Raw genomic sequence first — 16,784 nt, 5'->3', positions numbered from 1 at the left:
CTGCTGTGCGCGGTATCAAAGCTCCACTGACAATTCTAATGTGCAGCCAGCGCTGAGAACCACTGGTGTTAGAAGGGAAAATCAGCTGAGTGATCACTGGCTTTGGACAAAGGAGATTAAAATGAACAGATTCCACGTGTCAATAATACTCCTGTACCCTATTACCAAAGTTAATTCAACAGGCACTCAACATTGACCAGTAAGTACCGACACTTACTTGTCGATAAAACGGCTACAGAGTTGTGACCAAGCAGCAGACAAGAAAATACATACACACAGGAAAGAATATAGAATCCGATCGGAGGTAAGGAAATGAGTTTATTTTCATTGAGTAGTGGGGAAAATTAGCTGCAACCTAAGTGTGGTAAAAATCCATCTAGCCAGACCAGGTGAGTAAAAGTCAACGGAGTTTACAATCAAAACTGAGAAGGCAACTCAAAAGATACAGAGAGAGCATAAGGTGTGTTGGGTTTTAAAGCAAATCCCAGTTAGACAGCATGAGCAGGGCTCCCCCACTGACAGAGCAGAAAGAACCAGGCTCCAAGAAAGGGCCCAGTCCACACAACCAGCGGCAGGTAGATAGGTCCTGTGGGAATTCCACCCCCGTCCCAGGTCCAGGCCCCAATCTCTCACTGTTGATAACAGAATCCAGATCACAAACCTTCCACACAGGAACCACTTTGGGCCCGAGTATGTTTATGATGGTAGAGAAAAAAATTAGAGAGAAGCTACATCGGGCTTTTACGTTAATTGAGGAATAAACTCAATTACAAACACATTTTGTAATCTCCAGAATAATGTGTCTTTGTTATCAAGGTAGTTAAAACAATCTGATAAATTAGAGAATCTAACATCTTGGCTTTTGTGGTTTTAACGTGAAATGTGCAATTGATATTAGACTTCCAATCTTCATTTGAAATAAGTAAGAGAATCTGAGTAAGTCTGTACACAGAATGTTTACAAGAAACTGATTTACCACATTTCCAAGTTTGGTTTCTTAGATTTCAAAGTTGTGTGTGTAAATAATCTGGCTCTTTAGCTCCGCTTGGGCCTCATTAGGGCTCGGAATTGCTGGAGAAAAATCAGGTAAATCGCATTTGTAAATGCAGTATAAAATGTTTAAAAACTTTCTAATTCAGTAAATTGTAAACAAGACCAATTTACAGCAAATTGTTTAGGAGATTTTAATCAGCTAAACTTGAGTTAATAAACTATTAATCAAATGAAAGTAAATGTTACTTTTATACAAAAATTACTAGCTTCATAAACAGAGCAATAGTATTTATAAATTGAACTTAAAGCTTAAGAAAATCTAAGTTTTTTTAATGTTTACAATTTTAATAAATTCAACGTTAATTCAGGGCCCTGGGAACTATAAATAATCCTATTCATGCATAAAATGAAAAGATTAACAAACTCAACCTGATGTTACAAGTGCCTGCTCTGCTTAGCCCAGCAGTAAGAGTACAAAACCCACAGCATCTGCCCTGGGGGGAGTCCAGAGTCTGAGAAGATGACAGGTTACAGTACAGGGAGAGAGGGGACCCAGAAAAGCTTCCTGCAAGCTTCCTAAAGTGGGATGCAGCCTAAACCCAGGACAATCATGGGTGTTCTTTATTTTCATTTTTGCTTAAAAATTCCTACTCCAGGATTCCAATCATGCAACATGTTCCCCATCCTGCATTTTCGTGAAACCAGCTGGGCCCACATTCAGAATTAGCAGATAGCTTGGACCTAAGATCCCAGTATCCATCTCCCATGAGTGTGGGCAACTAAGACACACACCAGCTGGGCTGAGCCAGGGGAGGAGCCCCGGTCTCTAACACCCTGGGGAAGTCTGAGTCAGCAGCAGTCCTCCTCAGTAACACATGGCATCTGTTACCGGAACAGCCACTCTCTGTGCAGACAGAAAGGCTGCACTTCTTACTATAACCACTAGGTGTCCCCAGAGAGGGTGCATGGAAAACCACTAGGATCAAGTAGGATATTAAAATTTTTCCCAAGAAATATAATCTATTTATATATGCAAATAAGTAAAGATGTAGTCCTCTGGCGAAGACCAAGGTTCTGAACTAAATGAACCTCCATTAACTCAGTACACAGGAAACCACACCACTTTAAACACCAAAAATGTCAACCTCCACATGACAGAAGTTTTGATTTTAGCATCCATGGATTAATAAAATGCAAAGATATTTAAAAGCATTGCTGAATTCTCAGTAGCTTTTTGCCACTCTGTATTTTTTAAATTATATATCATCTGTGTACATTTGGAAAATAACAGCACATATATGCAATACACATTTATTCAGACAACAGATGCCAGCTGCGTGTTTTGGCTCATAGGGCCCCAAGGGATGGAGGTGCCCACGTGGAAACCCCTGGACCAGAACCCTGCCCAAAGGTTTCTTCCTGTTTCTGAAAATGACACAAAAAATAACCGATTTACCCAAGGCTGTATGGCACATTCATGGCAGTCACAAAGAGAAATCAAATGACCTCATTTACAACCTGTTACCGGTTACTATTCTATGTACAGGCATATATATAAAATCAACACAAATACTCAAATAATTAAAGGCCACCTTTACACTCCTTCCACTACCACAATGGTAGCCAAGCACATTACTTTCTTATAATTCCAGATTTCAAAGAATTTCAGTAATCTCACCTTGCCCTTCTGTGGTAAGAACTCACTCCAACCAAAGGCCTCAGGGTGTGCCAAGGATGGTAGAGTCATGGGACAAATATGGTCCATCTTCCTAGAGCATTGGTTTTGCACTAAGATTTGGTTAGTCTGTAAATGAAGGGAATACTTGCACTCTAAAGGTTCCATTGCCCCTGGGCCCCAGCAATACACAGAATCCTGTTTCCTCTTTTACACTCCATCTCAGTGCCACCAGTAAAGGTTCAAACAATAGAACATTTTTTATCCTGTGAGTAGGGAAAATTTGATACTTTTGTGTTTTTATTAAGGAATATATTATTGCTTCAGTGGGATCAAAGGGCCTCCTACTGGGGCAGAAACAGATTAGGATAATCACCTCAGGGCCGGGGGGCTGGTGCCAGACGCTGGAAGAACAAACCAGAGCCTGTCATTTCTCAGCAAGATTAAAAAGACCTGTGCTGCCAGCTTTTTAAAATCTAGTTGTCAACTTAAATTCCAGTCTATATTTTACCTTTACCTGCATTAAATTGTCTTAGCTCCCACAATCCAGTTTACCCTCCTGAAATAATTTCACTCCATCATATGCTTTATTTACAAACTCTTGATTACAAACAGCATTTCTTAAAGCTGAGTCCTTCATCATAACTCAAAAAAAATAAATAAATAAAAGCCTGCCCTTTTCACCATTCCATTGGCTTCCTAACATATACTTTTTACATGTTATAATATTTAATTATATTTTCAACTTGGGATAAAGGTTTAATGATTGGAAAAAGCAAGTTTGAAATGTAAACTTGAAAGAGTGAAAATAAATAAGAAGCTGAGAGTCAGAGTCCTCTGCAGTCAGGGCTCAAGACTTTCCGCGGGGACCAGAAGAAGGGACAGCCCGGGCCCACGGCTAGTTGTTCTGAAAACCAAGGATATGCTCAGAAGCTTACAATGACTTCTCTTAATATGAAGCAGCCAATGACCCGATCCTTTGAATGAGAAAATGTGAGAAGACAGGACTCTGAAAAGTTTACCATGCCAAAATTGGAGCTTCCTTCCAGAGTAGTTTCAGAATTAAAACTTGACCATGGAAGGTAACATATACGTAATAGAAGAAAGACAGTTGGAGCTACGGGCTATAGGTAGAACCAAATCTGTCTGGGTAAATAAAGGACAGCCAAACCAAACAGGCTGACCACAAGAAAGAGAAGCACGTCAACATCAACAATAATTCACACTCACCGAGCATCTCTGTGCGTCCAGCTCTGTACTAAGTGCTCTTCACTATAAACTCATTCATCCACATAACCCCACCCCATGGATCAGATACTTCAGCTCATTGTTCCCATTTTAAAGATGAGGAAATGGGGCTCAGAGCAGTTAAATAACTTGTCCAAGGACCCAGAGCCAATAAGCGGCAAAGCCAGGACTCAAATTCAGGCCATCTGATTTCAGGGTTCAGGCACTTGACTGTTGGAATGATGATTTTAGTGTGCTCAAAAGACCCACTTAAAAAACTGAGACCTACCTAGTTTTTATCCTTAAATTTGGGTGAAACCTAAAATGTTAATGATTTCATCACTTTTTACTGATTTATTTATAATTACCATGCCTTTATGACATTTTCATTTGCAAAGTGACTACTGACAAAATAACATATTAAGAACTTTTATCAAGAGAGTGTTTGTTTTCTAAGAAGCACAGTATTAAATGGAAAAACAAATGTATACAATTGTACACAGATGGGGTCAAGCCTGGGAGAGGCAAGCCCCAGGGAGTCACATCTCACATCCAGGTGCCGCCCACCACATCACTCACTAAGGACAGTGGACTGCTTGATTTCCTTCATGGAATGGTTAAATGGAAAAGTGCAAGTGAAAAAACAAAACAAAATAAAACCAGTACCTCACCAAGTTTATAATGAAATGAGAAGACTCTGAAACTTGGCTCTGCTGTTCACATGTGAATATGGGCTTAGGCAGGGAAAGGTGCTGGTCTGAGTTTGTCTGATACAGGTTGAATTTTTTTTTTTAATTGGAGAGAAAAAAGTAGATGGCTTGACAAAAGGAGACTCTCAAACACAGTCCAGTAGATTTTTTTTCAAAGTTAAATGTGCACAGTCAACAACTAGAAAAACTACCAAGATCTTACTAAACTTATGCTTCCAACAGTGGCTGCCTGAGTACTTAGAGTACTTAGTACAGAAGTCCCCCCTTATCTGTGGTTTTGCTTTCCTCAGTTTCAGTTACCCTGAGTCAACTGCAGTCTGAAAATATTACACAGAAAATTCCAGAAATAAATAATTTATAAGTTTTAAGCTGTGGCCATTCTGAGTAGCATGATGAAATTTCATGCCATGCCACTCTGTCCCTCCCAGGACCTAAACCATCCCTTTGTCCAGCATATCCATGCTTTATATGCTACCCATCCATCAGTCACTTAGTAGCCAAATGGGTTATTAGAACAACTGTCATGGTATCACCGTGCTTGTGTTCAAGTAACACTTATTTTATTTAACAATGGCCCAAAAGTGCAAGAATAATGATGCTGGCAATTCAGATATGCCAAAGAGAAGCTGTAAAGTGCTTCCTTTAAGCAAAACGGTTAAAGTTTTCAACTTATCAAGGAAAGGAAAAAACCCTACGCTGGACTGATGTCAGCATCATGGCGGAATGAGCTCTTCCCTTAGACTCACTCCTCTAAGACACAATGAAAAGGACATTCATAAACCAACAGAGGACATCCACACAACACAAAAGACGTCTGAGAGATCCATGCAGCCATACGTCTGAAGGCAGAGGTGCTGGACTCCTGGGGAGGCAGTGGAAGGAGGTAAGGGGATCTCCTCTCCCTCCCCAATGGCAGTGATCGAGGGTGTGGGACTGCACACAGCTCTGAGGTGAGGGGAGGGCAGCCCTCCACAGGAACCCCTTTGCTCTCAGAGCTGCCTCCCAGCCCATGGGAAAGCTCCATACTGAGGAGGCTAAGCTATTGCAGGGACATCTTCACCAAGCCGAGCACCCCAGGAGGGCAGACGGCAATTGCAGAGAGGGAGTGCCCCCAAGATCACACACACGAAACAAAGCACCCCTCCCCTCGTCTAGAACACCAGCTTGGCCAGTCAGCCAAAGTAAGGGACCCCACCAGAGCACCTGCACAAACATGTGTAAAGCAGTGCTGGTCAGGAGACAAATGCAGATGGCCTCTGTTGGCATAGCTGCCAAAGGACAGGCACAGCTGCCAGCGATCATGGCAGGCTCAGAATACACAGCTCCTGCCCCTCTCCCAGTGGCGGCAGGTGGAATCTGTAACCACATACTACTACTATGTGATGGCACAGTCCTCCCCATCAAATATTATGAAGAGGTATATTAAATCTCCAGACCAAAAGGAAACTGAAAAGCACCCAGAAATCAATCCTAAAGGCAGAGAAATTTATAATCTAAATAACAGTGAATTCAAAATAGCTATCATTAAAAAACTCAATGAGTTACAAGGAAATTCAGAAAGACAGTTCAATGAAATTAATGAACAGAAGGAACTGTTCACAAAAGAGCTTGAAACTATTTTTTTAAAAAAACCAATCAGAAATACTGGAGTTGAAAAACACAATGTGTGAGATAAAGAAAAATCTGGACTCCTTAGATCTGATATTATGGAGGACAGGATTAGTAATTTAGAGGACAGAAATAGAGAAATGCTTCAGATGGAGGAGAAAGAACTAAGACTAAAAAGAAATGAAGAAATTCTCTGAGAAATATCTGACTCAATTAGGAAATGCAACATAAGGATTATAGGTATTCCAGAGGCAGAAGAGAGGGAAAAAAGAGCAGAGAGCTTGTTGAAAACAATAATAGCTGGAAACTTCCCAAACCTGGGGAAGGAGCTGGAATTACAAGTAAACAAAGCCAACAGAACTTCTAATTACATCAATGTAAAAATACCTTCTCCAAGGCATATATTAGTAAAACTGTCAAAAGCCAATGAAAAAGAAAAAATATTAAGGGCAACAAGGCAGAAGACCTATGGGACCAGCCTGGTGGCGTAGTGGTTAAGTTTGCACACTCTGGTTCAGTGGCCCAGGGTTCATGTGTTCAGATCCTGGGCACATACCTATGCATCACTCATCAAGTCATGCTATGGCAGCATCCCACATACGAAATAGAGGAGGAGTGGCACAGATGTTAGATCAGCAACAATCTTCCTCAGCAACAATCTTCCTCAAGCAAGAAAGTAAGATCAGCAACACATGTTAGCTCAGGGCCAATCCTCCTCACCAAAAACAAAACAAACCTACAAAGGAACTCCTATCAGGCTTTCAGCTGACTTCTCAGCAGAAACCTTAAAGGCTAGGAGAGAGTGGAATGATATATTCAAAATTCTGAAAGACAAAAACTTTCAGCCAAGAATACTCTATCCAGTGAAAATATCCTTCAGGTATGATGGAGAAATAAAAATTTTCCCAGATAAACAAAAGCTGAGGGAGATCATCGCCACAAGACGCCCCCTATAAGAAATGATCAAGAAGGCCCTAATACCTGGGGGAGAAAAAGGGTTTACAAAGCCTGGAGCAAGGAGATAAATAAGCAGACAAAATCAGAAAATTTCAGCTCTCTATCAGAACAGGTTAGCTAACACAATTATAAAATTAAAGATAAAGGGAAGGAAAATATAAAAAATAAGTATAATCACTTCATTTTAATAACAAATTCACAACACAAAACAGAGTAAGTTGTGACAACAATAACTTAGGCAGGGAAGAGGAAAGGGATGGAACATGCTTAGAATAGCGAAATAAGAGGCTATCAAAAAATGAACTATCTCATCTATGACATCTTGTATACAAACTTTGTGGTAACCACTAAACAAAACATCAGAACAGAGACACAAATGATAAAGAGAAAACTGAGAAAACCATCATAGAGAACCACCAAACTGAACTAGCAGTCAGAAATACATGGGATGAGAAACAAGGGAAATACAGAACCACCAGAAAACAAGTGATAAAATGGTAGGATTAAGCCCTCATATATCAATAATCACTCTAAATGTAAACGGACTGAATTCAATCAAAAGACACAGAGTGGCTGGATGTATTAAAAAACAAGACTCAACAATAATGCTGCCTCCAGGAAACACATCTCAGCTCTAAAGAGAAACACAGGCTCAGAGTGAAGGGATGCAAGACAATACTCCAAGCAAATGGCAAACAAAAGAAAGCTGGTGTTGCCATACTTATATCAGACAAAGTAGACTTCAAGACAAAAAAGACAATGAGAGACAAAGAGGGGCAGTATATAGTGATGATAAAAGGGACACTCCACCAAGAGGACATAACACTTATAAATATATATGCACCTAACACAGAAGCACCAAAATACATAAAGAAACTATTAACAGATCTAAAAGGAGATATTAACAGCAACACAATAATAGTAGGGGACCTCAACACCCCACTCACATCAATGGAAAGATCATCCAGACAGAAAGTCAACAGGAAACAGTGGCCTTAAATGAAACACTAGACCAGATGGACATAATAGATACACAGAGCAAGAACACTCCATCCAAAACTAGCAGAATGCATATTCTTCTCAAATGCACATGGAACATTCTCAAAGATAGACCATATGTTGGGAAACAAGGCAAGCCTCAATAAATTTAAGATGAGTGAAATAATGTTAAGCATCTTTTCCAGCCACAATGCTATGAAACTAGAAACCAACTACACGAAAAAAGCTGGGAAAGTCACAAATGTGTGGAGACTAAACAACATGCTACTGAACAACAAGTGAATCATTGAAGAAATTAAAGGAGAAATCAAAAAATATCTGGCGACAAATGAAAATGAAAATACACCATACCAACTCATAGGGGATGCAGCAAAAGCAGTCCTAAGAGAGAAATTCAGAGCAATGCAGGCCCACTTTAACAAACAAGAAAAATCTCAAATAAGCAAGCTGAAACTACACCTAACAGAACTAGAAAAAGGAGAACGACCAAAGCCCAAAGTCAGCAGAAGGAAGGAAATAATGGAAATTAGAGTTGAAGTAAATGAAATAGAAACAAAAAAATAACAGTAGAAAGGATCAATGAAACTAAGACCTGGTCCTTTGAGAAGATAAACAAAATTGACAAACCATTAGCCATATTCACTAAGAAAAAAAGAGAAAATGAGAGAAGGCTCAAGTAAATAAAATTAGAAATGAAAGACGAGAAATTACCACAGAAATACAAAGCATTATAAGAGAATACTATGAAAAACTATATGCCTACAAATTGGACAATCTGGAAGAAACAGATAAATTCTTAGACTCATACAACTTCACAAAACTGAATCAAGAACAAATAGAGAATCAGAATAAACCAATCACAAGTAAAGAGGTTGAAACAGTAATCAAAAACCTCACAAAAAGTAAAAGTCCAGGACCAGACGGCTTCTCTGGAGAACTCTACCAAACACTCAAAGAAGATTTAATAACTAGCCTTCTCAAACTATTCCAAAAAATTCAAGAAGTGTTAGGAACACTTCCTAACACATTCTACAAGGCCAGCATCACTCTGATCCCAAAGCCAGATAAAGACAACACAAAGAAAGAAAATTAAAGACCAATATCACTGATGAACATAGATGCAAAAATCCTCAACAAAATATTGACAAACCAAATACAGCAATATGTTAAAAGGATCATAAACCATGATCAAGTGGTATTTATACCAGGGATGCAGCGATGGTTCAACATCTGCCAATCAATCAATGTGATACACCACATTAACAAAATGAGGAATAAAAATCATATGATCATCTCAAGAGATGGAGAGAAAGCATCTGACAAGATCCAACAGCCATTTATGATAAAAACTCTCAATAAAATGGGTGTAGAAGGGAAGTACCTCAAGATAATAAAGGCCATATATGACAAACCCACAGCCAACATCATACTCAATGGAGAAAAACTGAAAGCCATTACTCTGAGAACAGGAAAAAGACAAGGATGCCCACTCTCGCCACTTTTATTCAACATAGTATTGGAGGTTTTTGCCAGAGCAATTAGGCAAGAAAACGAAATAAAAGGCATCCAAATTGGCAATGAAGAAGTAAAACTCTTGCTGTTTGCAGATGACCTGATTTTATATATAGAATACGTAAGGAATCCATCAAAAAACTATTAGAAATAAGCAACAACTACAGCAAAGCTGCAGGGTACAAAATCAACTTACAAAATTAAGTTGCATTTCTATACCCTAATAATGAACTAATAGAAAAGAGAACTCAAGAATACCATCCCACGCCCCCACTTACAATCGCAACAAAAAGAATAAAATATCTAGGAAAAAATTTCACCAAGGAGGTGAAAGACCTATACAATGAAAACAATAAGACATTATTGAAAGAAATCAATGATGACATAAAGTGTATATGGATTGGAAGAATAAACATAGTTAAAATGTCCATACTACCTAAAGCAATCTACATATTCAATGCAATCCCAATCAGAATCCCAATGACATTCTTCACAGAAATAGAACAGAGAATCCTAAAATTCATATGGGGCAACAAAAGACCCAAAATAGCTAAAGCAATTCTGAGAAAAAAGAACAAAGTTGGAGGTATCACAATCCCTGACTTCAAAATATACTACAAAGCTACAGTAATCAAAACAGCATGGTACTGGTACAAAAACAGACACACAGATCAGTGGAATCGAATTGAAGCCCAGAAATAAAACCACACATCTACAGACAACTAATCTTCAAAAAAGGAGCTAAGAACATACAATGGAGAAAAAGATAGTCTCTTCAATAAATGGTGTTGTGGAAAACTCAACAGCCACATGCAAAGGAATGAAAGCAGACCATTATCTTTTGCCACACACAAAAATAAACTCAAAATGGACGAAAGATCTGAAGGTAAGACATGAAACCATAAATCTCTTTGATATTGGTCTTAGCAGCATCTTTTCGAATACCATGCCTACTCAGGCAAGGGAAACAAAAGAAAAAATAAACAAAAGTGACTTTATCAGACTAAAGAGTTTCTGCAAGGCAAAAGAAACCCGAATCAAAACAAAGAGACAATCCACCAACTGGGAGAAAATATCTGTAAATCATATATCCAACAAGGGGTTCGTCTCCAAAATACATAAAGAACTCACACAAGTGAACAACAACAACAAAAAGACCCGATCAAAAAATGGGCAGGGGATATGAACGGACATTTTTCCAAAGAAGATATATGGATGTCAAACAGGCACATGAAAAGATGTTCAACATCACTAATCATCAGGGAAATGTAAATCAAAACTGCAAAGAGTTATCACCATACACCAGTCAGAATGGTTATAACTACCAAGATGAAAAATAACACACGTTATAGAGGATACAGAGAAAAGGGAACCCTCATCCACTGCTGGTGGGAACGCAAACTGGTGCAGCCACTATGGAAAACAGTACAGAGATTTCTCAAAAAATTAAAAATAGAAAATACCATATGACTCAGCTATCCCACTAGTGGGTATTTATCCAAAGAATTTGAAATCAACAATCCAAAGGGACTTATGCACCCCTATGTTCATTGCAGCACTATTCACAATAGCCAAGACATGGAAGCAATCCAAGTGCCCAACGACTGATGATCAGATAAAGAGATGTGGCATATTTATACAATACAATACTTGGCCATAAAAAAGACAAAATCGTCCCATTTGCAACAACACAGATGGACCTTGAAGGTACTATGTTAAGCAAACTAAGCCAGACAGACAAACACCATATGATTTCACTCATATGTGCAAGATAAACTAATACATGGACAAAGACAACAGATCAATGGTTACCGGGAGGGAAGGGGGCTGGGGGGGGTGGGCATAAGGGGTAAAAGGGCACATATATATGGTGACTGACAAATAATAATGTACAACTGAAATTTCAAAATGTTATAAACTATTAATGACCCCAATAAAATAAAATATGCTAAGGTTGCTAAAATCTACAGTAAGTTTTATTACAGTATATTGTTATAATTTTTCTATTTTATTATTAGTTATTGTTGTTAATCTCTTACTAGGCCTAATCTATAAATTAAACTTTATCACAGGTGGGTATGTACAGGGAAACACATAGTATATATAGGGTTCAGTACTATCCTTGGTTTCAGGTCTCAGAACGTATCCCCCACAGATAAGGGGGGACTGCTGTACTCTCCGTTGCAGAACAACCAATACCTGGAACAGACATACTATTTAACAGATTTTTCATCTTGAAAGAGGCACAAGAAGTCCCCCTAAATCCAGTCTTTGAAAAAGGGAGGCCCTGGCACAGAGTGATAAGGAATCAGGGCCAGGGAGGGTGAGAGCAGCAGACAGTCAGAGCAGGATCTGGTTGCCTCAGGGCAGAGGCTATGGCAGAACAACGCTGTCTGGAAACTGAGCCTTGAGCCAAACTCCAGGTGGGGAGGGACACTGTAGCCCGCTGAGCCCATACCCTCAAAGAGGCCTCAAGTGGTCCAGGTTAGGGGCAACACCTGGCTACCAGCAGGAGCAAAAACAATTTGTCTCTGCAGTAAAGTCTCTCAAATTCCCAGTTTCAGCCTACAGGACTGATTCAAACTAAGCAAAAGGCTCACAATCACAGGTCACCAAACACACATGAGAGCAAAGCACAATGACAGTCACAAATTACATATTTAGTCAACAAACTACAGATTTACATTGTCAAGAACTGCAGATACTGGAATCATCAGACAGAATATAGAACAGCTAAGTGTGTAACATTTAAAGAAATAAAAGGTACAACAGTCACAAAGATCACCAACGAGAGAGTGTTAGGAATGAACGGACAAGTTCCCCCAAAACTAGAAATTCTACAAATAAAATATAAAATTGTTAAAATCAAAAAGTCCATCAACAGTTAAATATTAAATCAGACAGGGCTAAAGAGAGAATTAGTAAACTGGAAGATATACATAAATGTTTATACTGTAAGTGACTACATGACTGCAATTAAAATCAAGTTTGAGGATTGAAGAACGATCAAAGAGACCATGAGTTGTCACAGTTCATTTACACATAATGAAAATTGGAGTATTAGTGGTTAAAAAAAAAAAAGGTAAGGTGGAAATTCATCCTTCTTCACAGGAAAAATCTTTTCATAAGTTATTCCCTGAGACAGTCGTTCACAGACCCTGTCAGATGGGATGAGACAGGGGTGCTTGTGTGCACAGGGAGCCCAGCACAGGAGGTGTACTCCAGAGACCCCAAACGCCGGGGCCCTGAGGAATAAGTCTTCAGCGTGCAGGGCAGGAAGAAGGGTGGGCCGCTCACACTCCCTGTGCATTCTTGTGCAGCTGTTGGATTATTTCCTAGTTGTGTGCATTATCTATTCATCAAAAGGAATTTTCAAGTTTTAGGAAGAGAAAAAAAGGCACAAGCTACATGGCCCCTCAACAGGAAGATACAACTAAGGAAAATTTTAAGAACAAAAGCCTAAAATTATTGGGCAATACAATGACCTGGACATCTCTCCTCAGAAATTTCCCTGAATAGGGCACGTACAGCACTACAGAAAATGGCTGTTATTTCCACACATTTATGTAAAGTGGGGCTCTCGGAAATTCTGCAGCATTGTGACAAAGATAACAAACACAGTCCTGAACTCAACAGTCAGCTGACTTCACTGCAGACCAACTTCCGGCAGTCAACAGACAACACCTCGTTTGGAGAAGGCGCCGTTGGTGCTGCTCCTGGACTGCCAGGCTGCGCTCCCAGGCGTTGGGTCCCAGGCCACTCCTCTGCCACAGAGGCACTCTCCAGAGAAAGTTGGAGAAGGACAAAGAGATTTTGCAGAACAGACAGAATGCATATTTTTCTTAGACTTGCCAAGAAATAACAGAGACCAAAGCTTGTATTTATCTATAGTTTCTTACCCCAAAAAACAGGAAAGAAGAAACTGTATGAGAAATAGAACATTCTTCCATTGGTTGAATTCAGTAGCCTATTATCAAAAAGAAACAAAACTAATGGTTAGATTAATAATACTGCAGTTTAATCTATTGGTTTTATGAAATGGTAGATTTTATACAGGAACCACTTCCCAAAACAGAAAATACAATTTAAAAACTCCTAGGTAATACCAGTCGTGTGACATTGGGCAAATTACTTTTCCTTCCTGAACCTCAGGTTCATTTTACAAAACAGGGATTATTTTTAAAAACTTCCTCAAAAGGTCAAAGTGAGGCTTTAATGAATTGTTTAGAACTTTGCAGGTGACAAGTACTAAATTACAGCTACTGCTGCTGTGGCCACCATTAACCCTTTACTAACCTGTAGCCACAAAATCAGTGTTGGGTTTCTTTTTTTTTTTTCTTTCCCTTTTTTTTTTCCTGCTTGAGGAAGATTAGCCCTGAGCTAACATCTGTGCCAATCTTCCTCCATTTTTTTGTATGTGGGATGCCTCCACAGCATGCCTGGTGAGTGGAGTAGATCCATACCCGGGAACCGAACCTGCAACCCAGGCCGCCGAAGCAGAGCACGCAGGACTTTAACCACTAGGCCACGAGGCCAGGTCCTGGGTTTACTTTTTATAAGGAAAGTTTATTATCAAATTAATAATGTTGGCAAGACTAAGAAAACCTTAAATTCATAAACTGTTTTCAAGAATTTGCAAATGCTCAGAAAGTAACATGAAGAAATGAACTATTATTTGCTACTTACAAAGCAAACAAGTAATTGAGGAGGAGTAGTTGGGAGACAGAGAAGTTTAAGACTCAGTTTCTGCTCTCCGAGAACTTAGTTCCTAGCGAGAAAATAAAACTGACCCTCTTGAAATGACAGGTAACAATAAAAAGTATTTTATTCAGGACTTGTCCCTTGCCTACATCCAAAAATGATTTTAAGGTGACTCAAGACTATACTTTATGTGCTAAATAACATGATTAAATATAAGTTCTATTCACTTTCTATTAAGTAATACTTTGTTAGCCAAGTTTCAGCAACTATATGTTTAAAACCATTGAAATCTTTTTTAAGTTTATAATTCAAAAATTTTAAACCAATTAAAATGGAATTCTCTTCTCCAATTAGGACACCCTTGTCGCACTTTACTGTCCTTGTTTCATTAGTAATACTTTGCCCACCCTCTCTAATCAAAAAGATACACACTAAATGGTGATATTGCTGAAACTGGCTGATGGGGGCACGGGGTTTATTATACTATTCTCTCTCCTTCTGTATAGGTTTGAAAGTTTCCATCATAAAGCTTTTTTTCTTTAATGCTTACTTGTAAAAGAAGAAATATAGTAAATATAAATCTGTCTTACTGGCAAGCCTCAAGCCAATCAAAGGAACAGAAAACATCCAAGACAGTTCATGCTGAGGTGAAGATCAAAACCAAACAACTGGGGCCGGCCTAGTGGCGCAGCCGTTAAGTTCAAGCACTCAGTTTCAGCAGCCCGGGGTTCACCAGTGTGGATCCCAGGCGCAGACCTATGCACCGCTTGTCAAGCCATGCTGTGGCAGGCGTCCCACATATAAAGTAGAGGAAGATGGGCACAGATGTTGGCTCAGAACCAGTCTTCCTCAGCAAAAAGAGGAGGATTGGTGGCAGATGCTGGCTCAGGGCTAAACTTCCTCAAAAAAAACCCCAAAAAACAAAACACCAAACAACAACTATGGAAAACACTCTGTGTCTGAAATTAAAATACAATCGGGAACAAGAGAAAACCATATGCCCGAAACTTCAACCAAGGGTAGAAAAACATTTATTTACTCAAAGACCTGGAAGCATTTACATAAACAGTAAACATACATATATATATTCCTGATACCACACAGACCATTGAGCGCTATTTAGTAATTTTCATAGAAGTATTTGGATTCTTTGCCCATCTAAATTTTGACAGATTTCAGTTTTGTTTCTTTAGTAATGATGAGGCTGTGCTGGTGGCATTTTAAAAAATAATGTAGCATGACATTTAATTTAAAACAGAAAATAATTAAAGATGAATAACAATAAAGTAATTCTTCTTGGAGACTTACTACATTGCTGTAAAAGTATGTTGGAGTGTGAATCTTTTTCATTTTGCATTTATAGATTTTTTTAATTAAAAAAAGTCCCATTATCTGTCCCTGTTCATCAACTGTAATACACTAAATGTACACTGAACCTATTGTAGTGATTCAAATGACAAAACAAAGTTCACCGACTGAGGATTTTCCAGGGGCCTCATCTGGTAACAAGAGTTGCTGACATCGCTGACTTGTCAGAGTCCAGGTGCTGTTACCAGATCTACTAACTGTCTAAGGCCAAGGTCCAGGTGTGAGCCCAGGGCTGTGGGTCACACACACGCATCTCAGCACCATCTCTGGTGCTCTCCAGTCAACCAGGATAAACGACTCACCCAAGAACTCCCTCTGTTAAGGAGAGAAGGTAACATTTCACTGTAATTCATCAAACAACTTTTGGTACAAGCAAACCAAACTTAGCAAATAAAATGCAATTTTATATTGCAGCCTAACACACTAATTACATAAATTTGCCTCTTTATTGCATTTGGTGCACAATCTAAAAATGGATTCAGCCATGTTAAAAGTGACCACCTGAAGAAGTTTGTCCTGATTCAATGAACACAGAGTGGATCAATGTCAGTAGGGAAAATCTCACCATTTTTTCTACAGAGTTTATTTTCATTACTGATTACATTACAGAAAGTGTCCCGTATCTTTTGGCATCTCTTATCATACAAGAGCTTTAAATTAAAATAGAGTTTTTAACTTTGACTTAAGTATTTTGTCATTTCACAGACAGCCTTCCTTACAGTCATAAATATATTCCATTTTTCTAATTATAATTTTTCTTAGAGACTTTTAAATAAATCTATATATTTAGCTCTGATCCACCTGGAATTTCAGTGAACCATAATCACAGCCAGGGCTCTAAGGTACTTATAGGAACTTTTATTTGAAATCATAGGAGTCCGGTCAAATGGAAGAAGTCAGACAGAGTAAATATTGAGATATTCTAGTACCACCAGCCAGAATAGGAGCATAATATTCTCCTAGAGCACCACAATTTAATACGTTAAAGTATATGCCAGGCCTCTTGTACTTTCTAAGATACATGTGTGACAAAT

At 38.9% G+C, this 16,784-nt stretch overlaps 1 protein-coding gene across 12 annotated transcripts in view; it reads right to left on the bottom strand.

Annotated features, from left to right (window-relative positions):
* SLC35D2 (solute carrier family 35 member D2) overlaps nucleotides 1-16,784 on the bottom strand; it is a 57,082-nt gene that overhangs the window by 3,432 nt on the left and 36,866 nt on the right. For 10 of the 12 annotated variants that reach the window (XR_011431736.1, XR_011431737.1, XR_011431739.1 and 7 more), the window contains one exon: nucleotides 13,581-13,648. Coding sequence is in view for 6 of the 12 variants with exons in the window: in XM_070249046.1 (XP_070105147.1) it covers nucleotides 13,581-13,648 (68 nt within the window). In the remaining 6 variants the exon portion in view is untranslated. Of the gene's footprint in view, nucleotides 1-1,170; nucleotides 2,419-13,580; nucleotides 13,649-16,784 lie in introns of those variants that run through there. The other 2 variants (XM_070249047.1, XM_070249049.1) reach the window with 2 other exon arrangements.

The sequence above is a fragment of the Equus caballus genome, chromosome 23 (genome assembly GCF_041296265.1).
Source record: "Equus caballus isolate H_3958 breed thoroughbred chromosome 23, TB-T2T, whole genome shotgun sequence".
NCBI lineage: Eukaryota > Metazoa > Chordata > Mammalia > Perissodactyla > Equidae > Equus > Equus caballus.
This window is presented reverse-complemented; position numbering and strand designations above follow the sequence as displayed.